Source organism: Eublepharis macularius, chromosome 12 (assembly GCF_028583425.1).
Source record: "Eublepharis macularius isolate TG4126 chromosome 12, MPM_Emac_v1.0, whole genome shotgun sequence".
NCBI lineage: Eukaryota > Metazoa > Chordata > Lepidosauria > Squamata > Eublepharidae > Eublepharis > Eublepharis macularius.
This window is the reverse complement of record NC_072801.1, coordinates 33796796-33813401: the sequence shown is the minus strand read 5'-3', so window position 1 is coordinate 33813401 and position 16606 is coordinate 33796796. Positions and strand designations below refer to the sequence as shown.

The 16606-nt window shown below is 44.6% G+C and overlaps 1 protein-coding gene across 1 annotated transcript in view; it reads left to right on the top strand.

Annotated features, from left to right (window-relative positions):
- Positions 1-502: 502 nt before the first annotated feature.
- ZNF385C (zinc finger protein 385C) overlaps positions 503-16606 on the top strand; it is a 93345-nt gene continuing 77241 nt past the window's right edge. Inside the window, exon 1 of the mRNA XM_054994891.1 lies at positions 503-752. Within this exon, the coding sequence (XP_054850866.1) occupies positions 503-752 (250 nt within the window). The remainder of the gene's footprint in view (positions 753-16606) is intronic.

Genomic DNA, 16606 nt, shown 5'->3' with positions numbered 1-16606 from the left:
TATCATCCGTATCAGAGAGATCCTGATAATAATAGAGGCGGCTGATTTTTCTCTTTTATTTCTCTAGAACCTCCAATTTGCCCCTTGAACTTGTCAATAAATGAAAAATAGAAGTCTGTTTTAACTGGCTAACCCTGCAGTAGCTGGTACTGTGAATGTAGGCCTAATCTTCCATGCTTTCTCCAACCCTTCCCTCACCCACATCCGCCTTCCTTGTAAAGGTTGCCTTAAAAGTTTTGCGGTACAACAAAGAGGACATAAGAGTCGGTGGTCAAATCAAGATGCTGTCATTCTTGTGAAGTGGTTCCTTGAGGTTTTCAGCTGAATTAAACTGCAATGTAGATGAAAGCAAAGGCAATTCACTCCATCTAGAGGTTGTGGAATGAATTGTCTGTGAGTTTCATTGTGAGTCAAGGAGAGCAGGAAGCTGTGGGGAAGGGGGGGACAAGTTAATAGGCAGATTCCATTACCTGTTTTTCTTCTCCTCTTCTTCTTGGTAGGGATGAAGCGGCCCCTGAGCCCAACCCAATCCCCTGGGAGCAGCTGCTGTGGGAACCTGGCAGAGGGCACTGGCCTCGGATGCCCACCAGAACAGCGCACCAAGAGGGAGAAGAAGCACCCATCATTCACGCTGTGTGAGGTGTGTAATATCCAGCTCAACTCAGCTGTCCAGGCTCAGATCCACTACAATGGGAAATCCCACCAGAAGCGCCTCAAACAGCTCAACAAAGGCAAAATTCTGACCAGCCAAGGTAAGCCCTAGGCCACCTCCAAGGGAACTTGTGAAATGGTCTCTAACAGCACCAGGTTCACAACAAGCCCTGGGGGCAACATGGATATGGTGTTACTTTTTTGTGTAACAGTAATCACTGCCCTTGGCTATCCAAATGTCTCCTGCTTTCTTAAATGGCTTCCTTCCCTCTTTCTTGTTTGTTGTTCTCATAGCTTGGATTTGCTCCCAGATCACCAAGATGGTGTTAATTCTGTCCCATTTCCTTCAGATCTTTCCTCAAAACCCACCTTCCCTGTGAAGTCTCAGGATGAACCTCTAAATTCACCTTCTCCCTATTTGAAACTTACTGTGTGTAAGTGATCTGAAAGGCACACTCTTTGTCCTTCCCTCCATCTCCTTCCCTCATGGCAAAGTTTTAGCTGGTGGGCCCTTCAGAAGAGAGAAATCCGTCTTGTTAATCTGTCTAGCTCTTTGCACAATAGGCATAATAATTATTCATAACAGCAGTTTTCAACTTGTTTTGCCCTGCTGGGAGAGTTTTTATTTTCTTCTTTTCTTTAGTAAGGGAGCTCCTACTAAAGGTGATTAATCTGAACCTCGGCTCTGACATAGGTCTCAAAGATGAGCACTTCAGAAGGGCCAGGGCATACATTAATCTGCAGGTATAGCTGATTCATCGATTGATTTGACAGCACACTTGTTTGTTTTTGAGGCTATTTGGGTTCTGGGATAATTATGGCAAAGATGGCCTTTGTAAAATTGTTTTGTTTGTAAAATTGTAAATTATCACACACTAGCTTAACATCTCAATTTTTATAATCTAAAATGTTATTCAAATAGATACATTGATCAAAGAGCAAATGGCTGATTGAGGCATTTCCTGGGCTGTTTTTGCGTCCCAGTCCACCTCAATCCACTTTAACTAGGTATAACTAGGTATATACCATGAGTGTGTTTAAGGAGGAATGCAAAGGAAGAATACAAGCTAGTGCATAAAAATACAAGCTAGTCTTCTAACCATGGCTAGAAGATTGAAAGCACCTTTCTGTCTCACTTCTTTCTCCGTTAGAGCTGATTGCTTAATTTGAGCATTGCCATTTTGAGCAACCCTTATATAGCTCAAACTACAGTTTTTGCAAACCTCTTCTAATCTTATTGCAGACTGTGATTTGCAATGAACTGTGAGCCAAAGTAGGCATGCTGGTGCCAGTGTGTCAGACCTGTGGATGCCATAATATCTAGTTTGTCCCTGTGGTTAATTGAAACACTGAGTATCAGTGATACATCAGAAAACTTCATATCCAACTAACCAGTGTTCAGTTAATGTAAGAATCATTGCACAAGCGTTAGCACTGGACAAGGCATGATCTATGTGCAATGGCAAGCAATTAACATTTACTGTTTTGAAATATTTTTTATCTGCATTATTAAAAATTAAGACATTTAAATCAGCTTTCAGGTGCTAGCACTGTGCCTGCACAAGCAGAAATGCAGTGCAGAACAGCATACTGCAAAAAAATCCAACCCCACTTTCAGTAATGCGTTGACTTTTATGCAAGTGGCATACACACCATGGTCAGCTCCCCAAAGGGAGCAGGGCAGTAACCTGATCTCTTAGTCGTAGTTGGGAGGTCACATCATGTTGCGTTATGTCACACCTGCTCCAGCCCTAGGCATGTCTTTTATTCCGTGAATGTGAAAAAGTGGAGATGGCGGAAGAGAGTTATTTTAAAATTGAATGTATGTTCTAGCCAATGTAGCTTTTATACCTAGAGATTTCACACAGGGGAAACACAAAATCTGATTTAAGTGTTGCTGGAGAAAAGGGCATGCTCAGTGTTGGTTACTCTCCTATAGTTTATCACTTCTCTATCTCACCCTCTCTCCATGGAGCTCAAAACAATTCATGTGTTTTTCCATTTCTGCACTTCATCCTTTCAAGAAACCTATGAAGTAGAGGATGGAATGACTGGCCCAGAGTCATCCAGCAAGTCAGTGCTGAGTGGACCTCTGAATCAGAGTCGTAGTTCTAACCACAACACCACCAGATCTCTGGCCCATTTTAATTACTAACATTCTAAGTGGAATAAACTTCATTGTATTCCCTTTTTAAGAGCAGGTGTCCATCTAATGCTAGTTCAGGGACATACCCACATTGTGTGTGCATGCGTGTGTATTTAAGTGGTTGCCGTTTCCTGCATTATGGCCCTGCTATCACCTGTACCCTCCCCCCATGTTTCTTGACACAGGCCTAGAAATGCCACTGCGAGCCTCACCACCAGTAAGTTTTTGCTAGCTTCTTGGGGCATAAACTCAGAAAGGCACTCTGAGCTTGGGGCAATGTGCTAGATTGTTTTTGCCTGGCTGGTATCTTTTTTTTTTTAAATGAGGGAGGGAGGGAGTAACTGACCAAATAGCTTTTACAGTCCTGCGCCTGTTGCACTGTGTAATATGTTGGGATGAGTTATTGTCTGCCTTTCTCACTGAGACTCAAGGCAGATTACATAGTGGAAATAGGGCTGGAAAGAGAGTTTGGAGGTTTGCTGTTTTAATGGACTGGGTACTGTCCCATCCCATCCACAGAGGCTGTGTCATCCATGTATTGTTTAACTTTAACCCCTGATGGCTGCTTCAAGGTCATTTCAGGTTGCCTGTTCCCTCCTTGGCCCACACTGCTGCCTGCTATGGCCGTGCTGATCCCCGGCAGCAATTCGCCATGCTGGCTTTGCTTGGGTCCAGCCAGTCGCAGGGTAGGCCCAGGTGGGGATGCCGGCCAACTGATGCCTGGGTGTGAGCGGACCCCCTAAAGTGTATTGGTGCCCTCCTCACTGTGCCTTTTCTAGTAGTCACTTGAAAGGCATGGCCAGAGAACCAGCCCTGGCACGCCTCTCCCCTTCCCCTTTTTAAAAAGCTTGGATAAACATCATTTCCTTAATTGAATGAAATTTCTATAAGAGGCTCTGATAGGAAAAGAAAGTGTTGGACTTTGTGCAAGTGTCCTACGCTCAGTCATGAAAGAGTTAAATTGTTGTCTGTTTAGTCAGATAGCTAGTTAGCATAGGACCACAGTAGGATTCAAGAGAAGTTCCCGCCAGAGAAAGTGGGAGTCTTTAGTCTTAATGAGAGAATCCAGGAATGTCTATTGGATGAGCCAGTTTATTGGGGGGCAATTAGCTAGCAACGTATACTAAGGTTTTATTGCTCTTTGTTCAGTCGTCGTCTGCTGCCACTACGCTACTACTACTTCACTAGACCACGCAGACTAAGCCTTTCTCTCTCTAGGACCTAGCTGAGACTATCAAGAGGTAGTCAGAAACTGTTTGTTGTTTTTCATACCAAATGTACCCTTTTTACCCTATTATGTAGTAAAGTATTTTTATAGAGCTAGAATCACAGAAGTCTGTCTACTTATTTCCACTGCGCTATTATCAAACTTTGCAACTCTGCAAACTTATATCTAATTGATGTGCAACCGCTAACAGAAGCTCTTCAGGCTTGAGGTTTAGACTTAGCTGCTAGGATCACCCTTCTTTTCGTCTGCTCTTTTGTCTGCTGGTGCCTCCTCTCATCCCTTCTGGATCAATGGGAAAGTTGCAAGATGTTTCATCTAAATGAACACATAAAGCAGCCCAGTACTGAGCCATAGCCCCTCTTATCTACTCAGACTGGCAGTGGCTCTCCAGGGTCTCAGGTAGATGACTTTCACATCACCTACTACCTGATCCTTAGTTTCAGGTGGGTAGCCATGTTGGTCTGTAGTAGAAGAAACTTACAAAAAAGACCCAAATTTTACCTGATCCTTTTAACTGGAGACCAGGGATCAAACCTGGGACCCTTCTGTAGGCTGACCAGATGCTTAGCTATTAACCCACATCCCGTCCCTGTTGGCTTACAGAAGTTGGTGAACAGAATAACAAATAAGACCGTATTTGTGTAAGCAGGTATGACAGAACCCCTCCCCAATGTGAAGCAGATTTTCCTGCCCAAATTCATTTTACCTGCTTTGACTGAGCAGCTCCAAGTAGTGTGTTAATATTTGTGGTTTTGAAAGTCTGTTTGTCCCATACTGATATGCAAATATAATTCTGGCTTTTATCCCAGCCCAGGAACGCAATGGGGAAAAGCAGGTGCCGTCTTCGTTTTTCCTGGAAATGGCTCTAGAGACTGTAGGACATTCAAAATGAAATAACATATTTAACAGGCAGGGATTGAGTAAGTGTAGTCGGGGAATGGAAATGCAGAGGTAAAATATTGTTGATATTACCGAATACACTTCTTGTAACAGGCAAAATAGTATCCTTGAAGCTTTTTTTCATATATTCTTGGTTCTTAAGAACAAGAGGTGTTTTATTTAGTAATTTAGTTATGGCAACAATGTTTCTTCAGAAAGTTTCCTATGTCAGTTCAGGTTTTCTGGAGTTAGTCACTTTCTTTGTGCACCTAACTCACTGTTTTCTTGAAACTAGAGGGCATTTCTATCTCCTGAGTAGTCTAAAACTATTTTCCCTTCACAACAGACCTGGGGTCCTCCTCAGAGCCAAACATCCTTAGAAATTGGGCAGGAATTAATCTTCTCCTCAGAAGATATAACCCCTCTTGGTTTTGGCTTGAAAGGGAATCTCAACCCACTATCCAATTACTCTCACCCAAAACACACTCCTAGTTCTCTGGTGTCTGTGTAAAGCGTACTTCAGCTTATGCTGACACTTTGAATTCTTAAATAGAAGTCTTTCTCAGGACAGTTAAGGCAAAGGAGTCTTCTCTGCTCACTCTAAAGGTGAAACTGACTTTTCTTGTCAGAATCCCTGACTCCAAATTCTGTCAGAAACTGACTGCCTTCAAACTGGTTCTAACTGACCAATCAGAAAAGAGGGAGCATCCTATCACTTAGGCCAAATCCACACTACCTATTTGATTCCGCGGCTTTTTCGCAAGTGGCGCGCTATTCACGCAGATACTCACACGCTTTCCCGTTCCGCGTGTTCCCCGCCATCACCGCTCCACTATTGCGCCTTCCCTCCAAATCACGTGATATTTGCAGAAATCCGTTTTCTTCCCTTTTTTTTAAACAGTGCATAATGGTCAGTATACCGGTAAACCAACCCTAGTGAGCAGCGGTTTGCGCGGGAAAAGAAACGGTCACCGGAGCATGCGCATGTCGCACGGGGACCGTTTCTCTATTGAGTTCCCCAATTTTCAAGAGTGCAAGGTGCTAAGCTGAGCAATCCTGTATTTCCAGCAATGGTCATCTCCAGTGAACGGCAGGTGCGGGAAACAAATTCAAGATATTGGTATACCGGATAATTGACCCCTTTTTAAAAAAAGGGGGGGGAGTGACGTGCGCCGTCAATTCTGACGGCAGAGGATGGAACCGCCCACGGTAACGCTGTACTTGGTGGCGTGTGGAGAACTGATTGCGCCATGAAGACGCACCGGAAGGGTGGATTTGAGGATGCACAGCCTGGTAGCGGAATAAAGGCAATTGCCACAACAGCGCAAGGTAAGCGGAAGATGAATGAGCGTGGATTTGCCCTTAAGCTCTCCAGTCTAGGGAATAGTTAACACTTCCCCTCCCAGTTCTCTGATTTTGCTGCACTTCGGAAACCTCCTATTAAATGCAGGCTGTCACAGCATATACTGTAGATGAACGCATGATAATCACTTTTTAAGAAAGCTTGAATGAGTGAACAGACATGCTTGAAAAGCATTGTGTTGGGGTGGTAGGAATGTTGGATGGTCCTTCAATCGCTGCATTCCTCCAATCATTCAGAAGAAATCAGTGCAACTCCCAACTGTCATGTTCTACCTTTCATTTTATCGCCACCCATGGAAGTTCTTGTTTCAACAATGCAAGTCATCTGCTAAACCATCAAGTAATAAATGTACATGGGTGCCATCAGAAATGCGTGCCCATTCCTCCCTCTTCCACCCTGAGAGCTAGCTCAATTGTTACATTTTTTTTTAAAGGGTACACTTTAAAAGTTGATGCTTTCAGCCCTGTTCATGATATGTGTACATGGCCTGCAGAAAGAACGTGTGAGACAGTACAATCAGAGATTTATTTTATTTATATCATATTTGTATTCCGCCCTCCCCGCAAGCGGGCTCAAGGCAGATAACAACCTTAAAATCATTTAAAAACATTCCATGTTAAAAGATTAAAACATCATATAAAAATAGCATCACTTTTTTGCCTGGCGGCAACAAAACAACTAATAACCAATGATACAGCAATACAACTGGATATAGCAGCACAGCAACAGCAGCTGAAAAACAAACAGTGGTGGGCAACTTTCACAGGGAGGGGGGTAGATGTTGCATCCTCTGGCCAGTGGAGGCCCAACCTCAGCCATGAGCCTGGCAAAACAACTCTGTCTTACAGGCCCGGCAGAAAGATAATAAATCCTGCCGGGCCCTGGTCTCAGTTGACAGAGCGTTCCACCAGGTAGGAGCCAGGATTGAGAAAGCCCTGGCTCTAGTTGAGGCGAGGTGGGCCTCCTTGGGACCAGGGACCAATAACAGTTGTTTTTCTCCCGATTGGAGGGTCCTCTGGGGAATATACAGGGAGAGGCGGTCCCTCAAGTATGAGGGTCCCTCAAGATGAGCCATATCTTGCTTTCCCTTCTCCTTGCTCAGTTTTCCAGAGTTTATGCAGAGTCTGGAGGGGGCAGCAGAGCAGTGTGTTCATGTTCCCCACCCCCACCCCCAGCACTTGCATGTGGATATTATTAAGGGGATCACAGCGAGCTCTGTTTTTGGCATCTAAATCCCCCACTATGCACCTGCAAGATTCTTCAGCCCACTCTGGTCAATTGGATGATTGCAAATCTTGATTGTGCATAACTGGCTTCCTTTTGCTTTTTTTTCCTCAGCATACTTTCTAAAGTAAAGAATATGTGCTTTCTAGCAATGTATTCTGCATTCCTGTTGTTATGGGATAATACTAAAGTAGAGTCTGTTTCATGTTCCTTGGCAGTAGATTCAAGTCAGTGGGCTGTGGAGCATTTACTCTGAGGGAAGAGAGGATTTCTATCCTTTACATGTTGCTTGAAATAGATTCCATCTCTTGGTTATGCTAGAGCATGATAGAAAACAGCAAAACGGCTTTTGTACTATAGATAACATTTAGGGACCTGCAAGGAATCATGGCAGAATGGAAAGCCCTTCCCTTCTGAGTCCATTCCCTCCTACCCCTACTAGTTCCACTCCTCTCCCTTCTCATTGCTGGTGGCCAGTATCAATGACTCAATGCTGGGTGCCATTCTGGCTTGCTACAGAAAACCAAAATACCTCCCAAAACTTCTAGAGTTTTAGGGAGAGGGTTAATCCCCCATTTTTAAAACAGATTTTTTGCAAACCTGGCTATTCCTCAGTTGTGGCTAGCTCTATTGTGTAGATGTTTTGCTATACATCCTTGGTTATTAGATGTAAGGGTGATTGTTCTAATTTACCAACACCCTTTCTGTGATTTGCCTGTTCGGGTGTGACTGAATGTCATCTGCTTGTGATTCTTCCATCTCTCAATCGCAGCTGAGTGTCTGTCTGCCCTCCCCCTCCCTATTATGTGGCCCCAAAAAGTCACTGAACATTCACGGCTTGAGTTCTCCAAGCAAGCCTGCCTTAGGCCCTGTCATTTTGCATCTCGCTGATCGAATCATCAGTGTAACACTGGGGAGTGGAGGGGTGAGGAGAGATTCTCCTTAGGGCTTGTCTGTACCCCAGCCTATTGCAGTATTTCTTTGCAAAGCCTGAACCACCTTTTGCATTTTTACCATCTGCTTTCAAAAGTGTTGTTGAATCAAGAAGGCGTTTGATTGCCAGAGCACTGGGTTATTCCTACATGACTTATTCCCTCTCCAGATGTTCTGAAGAGCCATGTTTCTTCCTGCTCCCCTATCATAAGCACCTAATAAAATGTGTGATATGACATGACACTGCACACAATGGTGGCATTTCTTTAGTTTAATGATAATTATCAGCGAGAGAAGAGTTCTGTTAGTATTAGCCCATGTTATCTCTGTAATGTCTGATTTCAGCCCAAACTAGCAACTGCTATAAGAGCCATCCTTACACCACATCCCAGACCTGCATCTCCCTAATCTAATATACTAATACAAAAATAGTCCTGATCTAAAGATACTTAAATCCAGAGATTGGAGCAATGACAAGACAGAACTTCTTACACACTCAAAAAATGTCCCAGGTTTGCAGAAAAATCTGAAATAAAAAAATACATTTTTTTAAAAAAATCCAAAATGATAAAATAAGTGCTTGTAACTACCAGATGCCCTCAGTGGCTGTTGTTAGGCAACCATAACAGTTTAGCCAGTATCCAGGCTCGGTTTCTATCAATAAAAGGCAGGGGGAGGGAGCAGATTCCCCCACCACCACCCAAGACCTTGCAGGTCCCCACTTGTGACTTCTGAGAGATTCCTTGCTCCATCTCATTAGCTGCTGGTGGTGTCATGTCACACATCATCTTTTACTGGGAGACGCACTTATCAGCAGTAGCCCTGTGCATCTTCCTCAATCTAGTTTGGGCCTAATTATGGTTAGGAGGACTGCATCTTGAATCATACACCGCAGGTTTAGACAATACATTTTTGTAGAGACTTGTGCTCATTTTAAGGTGCTATGTGAAGTCACGTGGCGGCTGAGAGGAACTACTTTTTTAAAAAAGTTTTTGTTAATGGTTTCCCTTTTGGAAAGCTGGTAACTCTAGAGCAGAACCGAGGGAAGATTTTAAAGCTACTAAATTATACTGCTTGTTCCCTACTTTGCCTCCCTTTGAATTTCCAAAATCGTCTTCTGATTTCCTGCTTTTATTTTGGGGTAAGGTTGGTGTGTATGTGTAAAATTGAAGCAATTTTCATTTTGTTTTGTGACAGAGGGGGATTTTTGGCAGGAACTGCAAAGGGTACAGCTGGCCTGTGAGACGCTGGGAGGGCTTGTTTGTCTGTGATGGCTGAGCGAGCTCATGATTATAACGCCAGCTGATAGGTTTCGTTAGAGACAAAAAAAAAATTACCCCCAAAAAAATGCAGAAAAAGCAACAAAAACGGCATAGTTGTATGAGGGGAGTGATGGAATACAGAAAGGGTGAACATAAGACTCCGGAAAAGGGACTGGGTCTCCCACCTTCTGGAAGTGGACCGGCATGGTTTTGCAGGGGTGAGGCATGAAGAGGATTGCCAACTCCAGGTTGGGAAATTCCTAGATATTTGGAGGTGGAGCCTGGGGAGGGTGGGGTTTGGGAAGGGGATGGACCTCGGCAGGTATGTGATTCCATACAGTCTCTTCTCCAAAGCTGCCATTTCCTCGAGGGAACTGATCTCTGTAGTCTGCCCATCAGTTGTAACCCTGGAAGATCGCCAGGCCCTACCTGGAGGTCGGCTGCTCAAGGCATGAAGTTTCTCAAAGAAAGGAAGAAATGGAGAACCACTCTGGCAGTTGCAAGAAGCATTCTGGTATCTTGGGAAAGGGGTATTTGGTCTCCTGTTGAGACTTGAGTCCAGACCTATTCAAGTTATATTGGTCTTGAAGCAAAACTTAACTTTGCCCTCTGTTCCTCTGCTCCTCTTGCACCTAAGGTTCCCAGGCACTCTCAATCTCCCAGCGGGGGATTGGGGCCTAGCTCTTACCTCTTTTCTGCAGGAGCTTGTGTTGGGGGCTGCTGTGGAGCGCAGGAACGCTCCTGCTCTCCACAGCAACCCAAAACGCACCCGCGGATCGGACCTGTTTTGAGGCTCTGTGGAGCGCAGGAGTGCTCTGCAGCGCCTCAAAATGGGCCCGTTTTGGCACGGATCAGGCCCGTTTTGGGGTGCTGCGGTGCACAGGAGCGTCTCGTGCTCCACAGTGCCTCAAAATGGGCCCAATCCACAGGAGCGTGCACAGAGGGTGCCCCCCCCGCTGGCCAGGTAAGTGGGGATGGGGTGTGGGGTGGCGAGGGCAGGGGATCCCCTGCCCCCACTGGGGGTCTGGCACCCCTACTTGCACCCCCAGCAGGGTTTCATTCATTTATATTTTCTTCTTCTGCTCCATAAGGGGAAGAGGGTGCAGTTGAGAACATTGCGAGGCCTGGGACATACATTCTCCCTCTCCTAAGCTCTTTGGGGGCAAATGGAGCTTTTGTGTTCCTTGCCCTGGAAGCTGAGGACTTCACACCGTTTGCAGTGCTCGTGAATTCTGATGCCTAGACAGCCTGTTGGATCAAGGACAGCCTTACCTTGAGCAATCCTTTAGGTACATTTGCATGATGTGAGTGCGTTTTGTACTTAAAAGCAACTGTAACTTGAGGAAGAACAATGAGACATAGAGGTGCTTTTAAGGGCAAAAGAAACCCAGGGCTCCCAATGGAAGTGGTCTCCCCTTTCCCCCTCCCCTCTCCCCTCCAACTGTGCGGTACCTCCACCAGCCTGGAAAAGCAGCCAGTCAGCCCAGGCAGTCTCCTCCAGCTGCACAGCACTGCCCAGGAGAGCAGCCAGCAGCCCGGATGCCAGGGCAGCCTCCTGCGACTGTGCGGCATGGCCCAGAGAGCAGCCAGCAGCCCAAGAGCCTAGGCAGCCTCCTGGGGCTGTGTGGTGCCACCCAGAGTGGTACCCAGTAGCGGGGTTGGCATGATGACATCACTTTCTGCAGTGACATCATCACACCATTCTAGGAGCACGCCAGTTTCCCCCCCCCACCCCTCCCCAGGGTCTGGTGGGGTCCAGACCCCATTTGGCAACCCTAAATTTACTTGGGAAGAACTCACTTTAAAAAGCACTTGTTCACTTGGCATTGTGGGGGAGTGCTCTGAGAGGGAAGAAGGAACTTTCTGTTTCCCTTTCATCCAACTTTTAACAGGAGAAAGGGGGTCTGGGAGAGGGGGTGGTCCAGCACTTTTCTCTGGCTCCGTGTGTTCCTTCCTAGGACATGTGGAGCCAGAGAAAAGGAGCTAACCCCCCCCATCACCCTTTCATCTGGAGAAAGTAGGGTGGGAGGGAAAGTGGAAACTGAGCAACCAAGCACTTTTTAAGCTGAGTTCTCCCAATGTATGTCTCACTGTGAGTCCAGTCAGGTACGTGTTTGGTATAGCTTGGTCTAGAGTCTTTAAGTCTTTAAGGTGCAATGACTCTTCCGTTTGGGTTTTGGAAGTATCCCTAACCTGCTAACCACTGTAATGGCAGTTTTAACCCAGGAACCTGAAATCAGTAATCTGTGAAAGACCTTTTTATTTCAGTACAGGAGCAATCTCAGAATAAACGAAAAACATTCACAAAGAGACAGATGCACAGAACGATACACAGAAATACCCACATACACAGAGTTTTCACAGCTGTGGACCCACAGCGGGCTGGTGAGTTGTAAGGATCCCATATACATTTTCAGCACACATTAAATACTTTTACAGACAAAAGAACTCTGATGTAAGGACAGTGATAAATCAGATTTTTTAAATCTCTTGAGCTCAGATCACAACTGCAAATTCACTTGTTTAACTAATATCTAACTACACCGTCTGTTTGATTTGAAACTTTGCGTCTTCTGTTTAGGACAGAACATGAGATATGCAATCTTTGGTGTCATATGTGACAAACATTTTACAGGACAAAACGTATTTTATAAACTGGCCACCACCCAAAATAACACTGTACTTTGTGCTGCTGGGGATGACAGGACAGATGTACATACAAAGACATAAAAACAACAATGAAAATATTGGGAAAGAAAGAGTGACCACTGAGGGAAGACCAAATCAAACAAAAAGGTCTTCAACCACTGGCAGAAAATGGCAACCCGAGAGGACAGATAGATTCCCTTGGGGAGAGAGTTCCAGAGTTTAGGTGCCATGACCAAAAAGGTCCTCTCCTGGGTTGCCACACACACACACACACACCAATCTAAAGGTGGGGGCATCTGAAGCAGGGCCTCCACAAATGACCATAGTGGTTGGGTAGATTCATAAGGGAGTTCTTCAGTTCACTTCTTCAAGTATGTCGGTCCCCATCCATACAGGACTTTAAAGGTCAACCCCAGCACCTTGAATTGTCCCTGAAGACAAATATAAAGATAACATCAGAACTACCCATCCTCTGGGAGTGCTGCCTGTTGTGTCTCTGTATGATAAACTGTTCTGAGCTAGCCTTGTTCCAGTTCCGAGGTGGCCCCATAGTGAGGATTACCAGAGTAACTGCCATGGCGAGTAATCACCCACCTCCAACTCCAGCCCTCCACCACTATTCTTCACTGCACCCAGAGTAATGCCACTTGAAGCTATTCCTGGAAGTGACATCATGATACTCTATGAATTCCTGAAATCTCTATGGTTTTTACCATAGAAATGGGGATTCTTAGGGCATTGCAATGGTACTTCAATTGAAAGTGATGTTATACGATGTTGCTGCACGCCTCATTTTTGCTCCTGTCGGTGTGAAGAGCCTGGCTGGAAACCCTACCCATGGGTCAGTGATGGAGCACCTATTTTGCGTGCAGAAAGTCCTAATTTCTATCCCTATCACCACAAAAGGGTCTCAATTAATATCTGCCAGAAAGAGCTATTCCCAATTAGAACAGACCATTCCAGGCTAGACGTTTGAATGGTTTCATGAGGCAGTGCCATCTGAATGACTTGTGCAGAAATGCTGGTGGTTGTGAAGGACTTTTGAGAGGGCAGGTCATTCTCACTTTCAATCACTTGAAAAGGAAACCATTTAGAGTGTAACACTTAATAAGCATGCCTCTGCTATTGGAAATTGCTGAATACTGAAGTAATCCTCTTGAAAAGCCATTGAACCCAGTGGCCATCACACAGTCCAGTGGCAAACAAATGTCACAAATACTTCCTTCTCCTGTGTTTACGACCAGGTTTATTAATGATGACTCTTCTTATTCTGATGCTTGCTGTGTCAGCCCTCTTTCTGTAGGAATTTCCTTTTAATGTGTTCAGTCAGGAAGACAACAGTGTTGTCTTTCACATACAATGGTGTGTGGATTTTTTCCTAAGGGCCTAATGGCACGTATGGAACATATATGATAGCTACCAACTAAGTAAGAGACTGTGGCTGTTTCCACACACGTCGGATAATTCACTTTCAATACTCTTTAGTGAAGATTTGAAACTGATTTTCCATGTGTGGAACAAAAAACCCACTTCTAAAGGATTACAAACGTGCATTGAAAGTGCATTATTCAGCGTGTGTGGAAATGGCCTGTGAGTGGTGTTCCTTAAATCTAAAGACTGAAGAGATGGGGTAAACTTAGAAAGCATCTCAGAAAGTGGTCTTTGTTGGTTTTTAACCTTGCATCTGCGTCAATCCATCACCTCCTAGCCAGGCTGGTTCAGTGTATTTTTTAAGTACAAGTGAGCTTTTGTGAGACAGAGCTAACTTCTTCAGATACAATGGGAAGAAAGAAACTCATTTACACAGAAAATTCTCGAATGGAGGAGAAGAGATGGCTGGGAGTGAACTTGAGCCTCTGAGATGTCTCATTGGTCTCCTCATTGAGCCAACTTCAAACAGTTGTTTGGAAGGCTTTGCCAGAGAACCAGCCCTGCCTATGAAGCATTCAGTGCAAGTGTTGGTTGGTTGTGGTTTGAAAGAATCTCTGTTAGTTGTTTGGGGGTTTTCATTTATGCCTTCTTTGTACATGGCAGGATCCATGTTCACAGTGAACAAGAAGTATCAGGGCTTGGATTCTTCACTTTCTTCACTCACTGACACCCCCAGAAAATTGGTGTACACCCAGAATAGTAGTTCAGGTGGCCCTATAAGATAGAATGTGCCTGAGTCATTGGCTAACCCTCAGCGGCAGAGACGTGTAGATAAAGCGAAAGCTGTCCTTTCCATTCAGCCTCAGAGAACTGCGCCATTTTACGAGCCCAGATGGAAAGTCGCCTGCAATATGCAATCTGGTAATCTGTTCAAGTCACGCTCACTTCTTGTCATTTCTTCTGTGACTGAAAAAAATGAAGGCATAGTTGACACTGATACGACATGAGGAGGGTAGTGGGAGAAGAGAAAATGGGGGGAGAGAGAAATTTCTCGTTTTTATTTTTGCATTGGCAATTTGGGGGGTTAAATATTTCATGTCGTAGCTGCCTGTTCAGACCTGAGCTCTCAGTGGATCCTGAATGTTGGCATGTCATATGGAAGGGATTCAGCTTGTGTAGACTCTTGTCTGGAACAAAATATTGGTTGAACAAAATGGAAGCATATTTGACAATGGCTCCATTTTCACATTTGCAAAGCATGGTTTTCTCTGCTCAAGTTTTTGCTGTATATCTTTGAAGAAGATAAGACACAATGGTTGAAATGATGCCCAGATTAATCTCATCAGTGCATGTATTCCATGAGAAAGGTTTGCTTAAACTCAGAAAGAAACTCATCTCTGGCATCAGAAGTGACAAATCAGATTATGTTAGTATGGTCATATAAATGTCATGTCATTGAGCCTAGTTTAGATAGTTTTACGCAGCTCAAGTAAGAGAGATATTTTGGGTATGGCTATCTAAGCTTTCAGAAAGTGCTTTGGTGAGATTCTTAAATTTTCGTTTTATCTACTAGATCTAAAACATATAGGATTAGGGGTTATGATGTGTATGCATATCTTCTGTTTTCTTTCACGTGTGAAAGTATAATGGCTATATTTGTGATCTGTGACTATTTTACTGTTTCAATATTGGTTAGATTAATATTTAATAGAAGTCTTAAAGGCAATAATAAGTGATTATTGGCTGGAAACATGGTTTTCACTTTATACCTGGAATAATAAATGGTGACCACTCCTAATCAAAAGGCTGTTAACCTGTAAGAGATAAGATGTGGGGAGGAAAAGCAACTATCTTAAATACAGCTTTGTGGTTTAGTGGCTAGAGAATTACTCTGAAACAGACAAAGAGACTCTTTTGTTTCCAAGTGTCTGTTTTAAAAGTAATTCTCCCTCTGCAGTAGGGATATTACTCCATAACAAGCCTGTGTACCTCCACCTAGTTCAATCCAAAGGAAAGAACTCCAGGGAGACCAGCCAAGGAGAGTTGCTGTAGCATAGTGGTTGGGTTGTGAGTCAGCACTCTGCTGGTTTGAATCCCTCTACTGCCTTGAGCTCCACAGGTGACCTTAGGTAAGCCACTCCTCTCAGCCCCAGCTCCAACTCTGACTTTGCTCACTGCTTTTAGTGGGCACTAATCTGTCTAGAAGAATGGTATATAAGAATGCTGTTGTTATTATTTGTATTATTAAGGAAATCTTTTTGCCCCAGTTGGTCAAAGAAGGTCTGGGGTAATCCCTGACCCCACAGAGCCTTCTGGGGTCATTGATCTGAACAATTAGGATTTTCTGCATCTTGTGACAGCTGTAAGACAATCTTTGCTGCTTTTGATCTTTGTCTTGCCTAGCCCCAGCTGGATTAGGAAGGCACTTAACTACACACCAAAGCACTCCCAGTGGCTTGTTGAAATCCCGTCATAGAACAATAAGTGGAGGGATGGATCTATAAGTTCCCCTGCACTTTGCACCACGTAAGATTCTTTGCATTCTTAAGCAACTCTGCCATCAACTCTAAGACCACTCTCCTTCTCTACCCCTCCCCTGGCAGGAAGTAGGCAGCTTATGCTCCGGGGTAGGAATAATGAAATATTTTTTTCCACTTCCCTGCCCCTGATCACAACAGCGTTGCTTTAAACTTCAGGATAGCGTGATTGTGCAGTCCCCCGTTTCCCTGATATAGTAAGGGTTGCCAGGCCTCTTGATACTGAAATCCTGACACTCAGGACGGAGTGGTGTGTGTGAGGGCAGGCATGCCTGATGGGGTACTGGGTGAAGGTCAGGGAGCAGGACACTAAATGAGTGAGGGGCAACTCCCCATCAAGGGTACGAGGAGGGAGAAAACCAT